This window comes from Gigantopelta aegis, chromosome 9 (genome assembly GCF_016097555.1).
Source record: "Gigantopelta aegis isolate Gae_Host chromosome 9, Gae_host_genome, whole genome shotgun sequence".
NCBI lineage: Eukaryota > Metazoa > Mollusca > Gastropoda > Neomphalida > Peltospiridae > Gigantopelta > Gigantopelta aegis.
This window is the reverse complement of record NC_054707.1, coordinates 1,298,797-1,308,313: the sequence shown is the minus strand read 5'-3', so window position 1 is coordinate 1,308,313 and position 9,517 is coordinate 1,298,797. Positions and strand designations below refer to the sequence as shown.

The 9,517-nt window shown below is 39.5% G+C and overlaps 1 protein-coding gene across 3 annotated transcripts in view; it reads left to right on the top strand.

The window, feature by feature from the left end:
- The first annotated feature begins 2,103 nt into the window (after positions 1-2,103).
- LOC121382052 overlaps positions 2,104-9,517 on the top strand; it is a 17,098-nt gene continuing 9,684 nt past the window's right edge. The window contains exons 1-2 of one of the 3 annotated variants that reach the window (XM_041511529.1): positions 2,104-2,190; positions 5,341-5,477. In XM_041511529.1, coding sequence (XP_041367463.1) covers positions 5,343-5,477 — 135 coding nt within the window. In that variant the 5' untranslated portion in view covers positions 2,104-2,190; positions 5,341-5,342. Of the gene's footprint in view, positions 2,191-2,250; positions 2,432-2,467; positions 3,084-5,340; positions 5,478-9,517 lie in introns of those variants that run through there. The other 2 variants (XM_041511528.1, XM_041511527.1) reach the window with 2 other exon arrangements.

The following is a 9,517-nucleotide window of genomic DNA, read 5'->3' as shown; positions in this document are numbered from 1 at the left end:
TTGATCTGTACACATTTATACAGTAATTATTTTAAATTATATATTCTGTAGTTGTTGGATACTTTTTGTTGTTGTTTATTTATTTGTTTATGAAATTAAGTTGTACAGACGTGCATTACAATTTTGTCAGGTTTAGATAACCCTAACCACTAGTGTAAGATTCATCAAAATATCGGCGGGATTATACCACAAAAGAAGAGAGTAGGAAAACAACAAACAACGACATTGATATACGCTACGTTACATTCAATTACACAATTTATTAACTACTCTGTATATTATTAAATACTTGTTACATTAATATCTACAGTTGGAATAATTTTTATATATACACCAGGACATTACTCAATGTAAAATCTCGATGTTGATCAACCTTTTGCTCATGAATATTCAGTAGACGCTCACTAGCTGACGACTCACAGTGTCTACGATTTAGTCTCTTCCGAGGGCGTACGCCTATTCATGGGATGGTACAAAATGGCTACGCCCGTTATATATAATAGCCGTCACATTTAACCGTTTTATTAATTAAATATAATAATATACTTGTTGATATTAAGCAATAATGTGTATTATACATATATATTGTTGAATATGCATACCAGTCTAAAGGCCTTGCGCGAGCATTCCTTTAAGAAAAACGTGACTACCTATAACTGAGTTATGAATAAAAACGGTTTTGAAAACGTTACGTAACTGTGAAAACTCAAAAATATTGCTGAGATGGCAGCTTTAAAATAGTTTGTTGTTGAGACGAAACTTGCAAAGTAATATTTGCTTTCTTCTAGAAACCAAGTGAAAATAGTTTTGACACATTTGCAGTTGTCATTTTGCAATGTTTTATAAAATTGGATGTTTCAAATACAGGTTGTCATGGTCTGCCTTAGTAATCCCCCCCCCCCACCCACAAAACCAACAAAATCCACGTTTATTTTGATTAACGACACCACTAGAGCACATTGATTAATTAACCATCAATTGGATGTCAACCAATTGATAATTCTAATGTGTGGTCTTCAGAGGAAACCCACTACGTTTTCCCATTAGCAGCAAGGCATCTTTTACAAGCACGTTTCCATAGACAGGACAGCATACACCACGGATTTTGATATACCAGCCGTGGGGCACTAGTTAGGATGGGAAATTCTACAATGGAGCCGATTTTATTCCAGTGCACGAGAGACGTAAACTTAACAAGATGTGTAAGAGCATCAACATTTGTATTCCCAAACGCCACGCCAATTAAATGACACAGCTGCATATGGCCTAATGAAAAACAAACCTTTTTGTCCGTACTAATTTATTCAATGGCGGACCAAGAAAATATTTTAGGGAGGGGATCAAGGGCAATGAACGCCAATTAAGTGACACAACCGCATATGGCCTAATGAAAAACAAACCTTTTTGTCCGTACTAATTTATGCAATGGCGGACTAAGAAAACATTTTAGGGAGGGGATCAAGAGCAATGAACAAACTCCTGAAAAGGTCACTTCAATAAAACAAACAAAAAATTGGCATTCATGAAATAAAAGTTGTAAATAATTTTTTATTTAAAAAGGGGGCACTTGTGTGTGTGTGTGGGGGGGGGGGGGGGGGGGGAGCAAGCCCCCTCCCGTGGGTCCGCCCTTGTTATGTAGTATTACATACATACAAATGAAGGAAATGTTTTTACTTAACGACGCACTCAACACATTTTATTTACGGTTATATGGTGTCAGACATATGGTTAATGACCACACAGATCTGGATAGAGGGAACCCATTGTCGCCACTTCATGGGCTACTCTTTTCGATTAACAGTAAGGAAACTTTTATATGCACCATCCCACAGACAGGATAGTACATAACACGGCCTTTGTTATACCAGTTGTGGAGCACTGGCTGGAACGAGAAACAGCCCAATGGGTCCACCTATAGGGATCGATCCTAGCCCGACCGCGCATCAAGCGAACGCTTTACCACTGGGCTACGTCCCGCCCCTACATACATATAAACAAACATACAAACATATATACATACAAACATACATACATACATACACACATACACACTTTTGTGCATCCGTGGTTTGATTCGTGAAATATACCAATTATTCGGAAGACCTCGTATCGGTATGATTCTCGAAACAGGTCGACGATTCGCGAATGCGGAAATACGTTCTGTTTCAAAAGTTACCCCAAATTGACAAGGTATGAAAATGTGGTAGTGTGCGTGTGTGTGTAGGGGTGGGGGAGCTGATGTGTCAACTGTATGTATGTGTTACTCAGTATTTGTTACTAAAATGTCTTGATGTATGCGCGTGCGCATGTAGTGACGCGGTGATAAATTTCGAATAGGATTTTCCAGGTAGTCTTTAAATAGAATCGTCAGCGTATGAGGCTGTTGATAGAACATATGATTTTTCTCTTCCAGAACATTCTTTCTACACTGGTTTGTTTGTTTGTTATGTAATTTGATTGACATGCCTCTATCCAAACATGCTTGTTTTTGTATTCTTTTTAAAATGTTAGTCCGCACAGGTATCTCAGCTTCCTCGCTTAGTGCACGTACATGTATAAAGAAAGTAGATTACCAGCTTTATTCCGTGAAGGCAAAACTGGGGAACTCGGCGTGGATAGCCGAGCGAAATGTTCCACTCTCCCTGTTATTTACGTTTATTACACTCCAGTGTAAGATATTGCTAATGTCATAACAATCACTCAGTATCTAACCAGTGTAATATTGGCGCGACTTGAGCGTGGCGTAGATCACTTGCTGACCCAATTCGTAGAAAAATAACGTGTAGTAGCTAAGGAGGTCTCGACATGTGCTTACTTCTGCGTTGCGGCTTGTTTGCAGTTGGTTTGTAGTAAATAAAATACTAAGCTAGCTTAGACTCGTGAACAGTGTTGGTATCAGACTCACTTTCGCTCGTCTGATACCAAAACTGTCCACTCATTTCATAGACATGGTATGACCGCCAAACTCGTTTAGTATTCTATATTTATCCTGTAATTCGACAAGAATAGTGATGAATGAATGAATGGATGTTTAACGACACCCCAACACAAAACTAAAAATCAGCTATTGTGTGTCAAACAAGGTAAATACATCAAAATGATTATTTCCATTTAAAATTAAAAAAATTATGATTATGTAAAACAATGTAAAACGCTGTGGGGAAATGTACAACAGAATATGTATGACATTTTTAAACAAATATTTACACAGTGTACATTTTTCTTGTTTTGTTTAAATGAACAACATAAGGCACAAATTGGTTTACAGGTTGTTATTTTAAACTCCAACATGCAATGATAATTTATGATTATGACACAAAACTGTCACTCGGATCTTCCAGGCTTGTGAACAGAATCTGTTCTCCCCGAGTCTGTTTCATGGGTAAATTATCCTTATTTATAAGACACATACTAAACACGTATCCATGTAATACATAGTTGTCATAGTGTACTCATGCAGACGCTTGCAATACCCGTGACAACAATTAAACTACACTGCGTCTGTGATTGCTCGTTACATATTTAATTAGTGCTTAACAGATGGACAACCACTAACCAATTAACCCACTGTCCTGGACAGATAGCCAAAGTGTGTGCCCAGGACAGCGTGCGTGAACCATAATTGGATATAAGCACGAAAATAAGTTGAAATGAGATGACACCAATTGGTTTGATTGGCAAGTCGCTAACCAAGTAGATACCACGGCAGATTATCAAATAACTAATTCTAATTAATGCACTTGTAAAAATAAACATATAACTCGTATTGTTATAAAGTTGAATTTTTAGCACTGTAACATGTTACATTTATCACGTTAAAAAAAGAAAAATATTTTAGCTCATAATTTCCAAAATAAACGTAATTTTTTATACCGTATTTTACCACAACACAAACTTGATTTCAGTTGAAATTAATTATGTAAAGTGGGGGTGGGGGTGGGATGGGAGGTGTTAGAAATAGCTCGAGTGTCCTCTAGCCCTCCCAAGTGTATATGTTGACATCTTAAAGGGAGACTGACCTTGGTTTCAGCCCACGAAAATGCACACTAAGATTTGGATAAAGTTACAATTGAGTGAAACATGACTTTGTGACTTTGAAATGATGAAATACCCTCTAAAAATAGACTAAAACTCGACTCCATAATGTTACTTCTCAGACGCACGTGCGTTTGTAAAAATATGAGAAATGCATTTTGTGGTATTAAAAACACCAGGATGGCCAGAAACACTTCGGATGTATGGAAATGGAGAATCTAAACCATAAAATCTCAGTAAAGTATTTCAGTTGTCAAAAACGGTCATAATAGTAAAAAATATGCCTTAGTGTTTAAAAACTAGGGTATGTCCCTTTAGACAGGGAGGGGACAGCCTAATATTTCAGTGTAACTTTTTTTTAAACTGCGGTGTGTGGTCGTTCGATCGCCCGTGCCGTTGCTCCCCCCCCCCCCCCCCCCCCAGCCCACACCCCATGTAAAGAGGTGGAGGAGTACTCGTATTAACGTGCCCATATCCCACAAAAGGTTCGGACACGTCCATCCCGAGTCTCGAGAGACGGGACAGAAAAAGATTTCCTTAATATAGATTTCCTTAATATGGACAATTTTGATATTACTCTAAAATAGAGGAGGACCTTTAAAAACGCCAATAAAATATTATAGGCTATTTACACACACACACACACACACACACACGTAGGCTATCAATTAATACTTATAAAAATTGTTTGTATTAGGGCACACCTGTAAAGAAGAGGCAGATGATAAAATCTCGCTAATTATAGTAATCATATTCTGTAACAGAAAAATGAACTACTGAGGATTCGAACCAGAGACCCTCTGTATGAGAGTCCAGTGCTCTACCAACTGAGTTAGTAAGAAAATTCCCACTAGCTACTGCCAGTAGGAGCACTTTATATTAGCACTAGTACTACTATATACTCTCCCCCCCCCCCAAAAAAAAAAGAAGAAAAAAAGAGAAAAGAAAGTAAGGTCCTGACTATTAATTGTATTCCTGTATAGTGTGAGTCAAGCGCTCATCAACTGGAATGGAAATGTTTTTTATTTAACGACGCACTCAACACATTTCATTTACGGTTATATGGCGACAGACATATGGTTAAGGACCACACAGATATAGAGAGAGTAAACCCGCTGTCGCCACTTCATGAGTTTAATAATAATTAAAGTCCAAATTTAGATCGCCTTTCATCGGAGGTGGGACGCATGTTGTTCCTCTCCCGCTCCCGACGTCTATGTATACATGTACAGCATGGTGTATTGGATATGAATTACATTTAGTTTCGAATAACGTATTGATAGTATGTTGTTGTTTATGTTTCAGAGATGGAAAAACAGTATACAAGAGTATTAACTAAATGTAAACCTGACCTTGTCGGGACTATAACGGACATAGGGGGTCTGCTAGATCGACTGGAAAGTCGGGAAACTCTGAACAGTGAACTCGTCATGACCATTAAGGTGAGAATAAAATCAAATATTTAAATGTATTAGTATACTTAGTTTTATATCCACTGATCAGTCAGGTTTCTCAATATCAGTGACGTGACTATATGTATATCAAATCAACATGGACCTATTTCTGGGTTAAAACCCCCAAAACATCAACATATTATTTGTTGAATCTTAAAAGGTACTGTACCTCAGAAACAGAATGTATGCAGGGAAATATTCAATAACGATTTTAATCTCGATTCTAAGTCTCAAAGACGGACAGATATGATTTGTGTGAAGAATACACATGCTAAAGTCGCAGAGTGTTCAGTATTTACTTCTGCCATTATTAATAGACACTTGTAACCACCTACTATGCTCCCCTACTACTGGCGGTCGTTAGTGCGTGGGTCAGACCAGCTTTATTAGTGACAGAGGACGAGGATGCCAGGTGGTTGCAGGGAAGTACACACCCGTGGAGGAAGTTGAGACAGGTAGACGATGCGTCGATGGTGTGGACAGCTCACAAGACAGAATTGGAGGAGGCTGACAGAAAGGGTTGAAACATTGAAAGCGAGGCAAAAATGTTTTTATATTAAGATAATATGAATGGTAGGCAGAGGGTGATAAATGAAAGTGTGAGCCAGCTTTGACGGGATTTGAACCACTGTCGTCAGCTTGATTGTTCAGCAGCTTATCCACTAGACCACGGACCTCACTAATGTTATTTGTGTGAAGAATACAAATGTTAAAGCTGCAGACTTAATTTCAACCCATGAAAATAGACATTACCTTTCGTTAATCTTCAAACCTGTAAGACATCTGGATAACGTTATAATAGAGCGAAACGAGTCTATGACGTTGAAACGGGGAAATACCCTCTAAAAATAGATCAGGGCTCGTCTTCATAACCGTTACTTCGCATAAGTACGTGCGTTTTCAGAATCATAAAAACAATGCATTTTGTGGAATTACAAACAACACAATGACTAGAAACATTTTGGATGTACGGGAATGGATAATCTAAATAATAAAATACAAGTAATTTCTAATTCCAATGATCAAAAACGGTTCTAACAGTGATACAATACGTCGCCATTTTTAAAAACTTAAACACAAACATCCTGATACTGAACAGAAATTTTAATTGTATGCAAAAGACAAATCAGAAACCCAGACAGGAAAGAGACCGTTACAGGAAAGACAAAAAAACGCTAATCGTATGTTTGGTTCTAGGGCATCCCCCCCCCCCCCCCGGGCATTTCCCCCCTGGTAAATTCCTCCCGGTCATTTCCCCCCTGGTAAATTCTCAGTTTTAACAGACACTAAAATAGTTCCCCTCCACCCCTTCAATACTTAAATTGACTGTTTTAACAGACACTAAAATGGTTCCCTTGCAGTAGTAGCGTTACTTTCTAATCCTCTAATCCTTTCTAATCCTCTTGATTTAATTGCCTGTGAAGAAGCCCTTATAGCCACCTATTCCTTTTTTTCTTAGATCAACGGATTGTATTATCTACTAAAAGAACAATGTTTGAAGTAGTGATATGTTACTTGCTAATCCTCTTAATCCAATTATTAGCAAGTAAGGAACTACAGTAAAGAAACAATCAAGATGTTAGTTGTGAAATCAACCTAGGTAATTAGTGTGACTGTAGCTGTCCAGTACCCTGAATAACAAAGTACAAACATTAAAAATATCATTTACTGCAGACCATGGATAACTTGAAATCCACCAAGGGTAAAACTATTTATTGGTCGAGCTAGACGCCGTGGTAGGAGAGAACCAAGATTTCAACATTCCATGTGGAACTGCCATGACAGAGTTGGAGATGGATTGCCACGCACTAACAACCACTGCGAGGGGTGTTCCTTGATGTTTTAAAGAAGGAGCAGTCCCAGACAGAAGTAGCCATGACACAGGCACTGGCCGGCGAAGATGGACCACCACAACGCCGCCAGTACAGGGATGTCACCAAACGACTAGAGAATCTCGTCAATGATTATGACAACAGACGTGTGTTGCTTTTCTTACGTGGAATTGCCCACAATCTGCAGATGTAATCCCACTGTTCAGTTAAATAAAATACAATTTTGATCACTAATAGTACTAGTAATTCTTTATAATAGGGGGGAAATGACGGGGGGGGGGGAGACCTAGGGGGGAAATGACCGGGGGGGGGGGGAATGACCGGGGGGGGGGGGGGGGGGAAATGCCCTGGTATGGTATGTTTTCATTTGCAGAATGTTATAACTTTGTCCAAACGCCAATATTTCAAACTTCTGAAACCTAGACGTATACAGTTTAACAGCACTTTATTTATAGAATAAAAAAGACGATAACAGTGTTCGTTGTGAATGCTTACCGAAAAACCTTGAAATAAAGATGCCTAGGAACTCCGCGTTTTCAGGGCAAGGTAGTGTTAAAGATGCCTAGGAACCCCGCGTTCTCAGGGCAAGTTAGTGTTATAGATGCCTGGGAACCCCGCGTTTTCAGGGCAAGGTAGTGTTATAGATGCCTGAGAACCCCGCGTTTTCAGGGCAGGGTAGTGTTATAGATGCCTAGGAATCCCGCGTTTTCAGGGCAAGGTAGTGTTAAAGATGCCTAGGAACCCCGCGTTTTCAGGGCAAGGTAGTGTTAAAGATGCCTGGGAACCCCGCGTTTTCAGGGCAAGGTAGTGTTAAAGATGCCTGGGAACCCCGCGTTTTCAGGGCAAGGTAGTGTTATAGATGCCTAGGAACCCCGCGTTTTCAGGGCAAGGTAGTATTATAGATGCCTGGGAACCCCGCGTTGTCAGGGCAAGGTAGTGTTATAGAAAGAAAGAAAGAAAGAAAGAAAGAAAGATGTTTTATTTAACGACGCACTGAACACATTTTATTTACGGTTATATGGCGTCAGACATATGGTTAAGGACCACACAGATTTTGAGAGGAAACCCGCTGTCGCCACTACATGGGCTACTCTTCCGATTAGCAGCAAGGGATCTTTTATTTGCGCTTCCCACAGGCAGGATAGCACAAACCATGGCCTTTGTTATGGATCACTGGTCGGTGCAAGTGGTTTACACCTACCCATTGAGCCTTGCGGAGCACTCACTCAGGGTTTGGAGTCAGTATCTGGATTAAAAATCCCATACCTCGACTGGGATCCGAACCCAGTACCTACCAGCCTGTAGACCGATGGCCTGCCACGACGCCACCGAGGCCGGTCAGGTAGTGTTATAGATGCCTGGGAACCCGGCTTTGTCAGGGCAAGTCAGTATTGTATATTGTGGATGATGAATTTAAAAAAAGGTAATTAAAAAGACACTTCATACGGGCGGGGAGGGGTCACTATACTCCTTTACCCCCCCCCCCCCCCCCCCCCTCCCCCTTGGATTCGGCAATGCCTCAAAATCGTAACTGCTATGAGTATTGCACTAAAAACCTTTTTTGCTGGCCATCCAGTTTTGAAGAACATCACACGGAAGAACCCTCATTAGTCCAAGAGGTCGATCATTTACAATGTCCAGAATCTTTAAATATATCCGAAATTTACAGTCCAGTAAGTCTTTTATTACTGATGACAGCCGTCAGACTGAAGTGGTCAAAGAAGAACACTGTCTATAAGAATTATGAAAGAGCAGAAAAACTACTGTCATTTTAAAGGTTTCATACCCAAAGGTAAAATGCATAACTGCCGACAAGCGATGTCATGTCGAGTACAAGACGGCATAATACAATGAAACGATTTACTGAAGTAAACACGAGGACAAAACTGCAAAAGAACAATGTCTTCAAGCTGAGAAAAATTAAAAGAATTTGTCTTCTAAATATATCTTTAAATACAAACATTAAGTAAAGCCAAAATGTACTATCCCATTAAATTGCAAAATTATACTTGTTCCGGCGTGAAGAAAATGGTGGCATTTAGTAAAACTCTTGAAAACCGGACACCCAGTAAACCGAAATTTCCTCAAAACCGGTGGGTTTTATTTTAAGGTTTCTTTTTAAATATCAGTACAGAACAGAATCTCTCTAAACTGGATACCCCTTAAAACTGGACGTTTTATTTGGTCTTTTGCGTG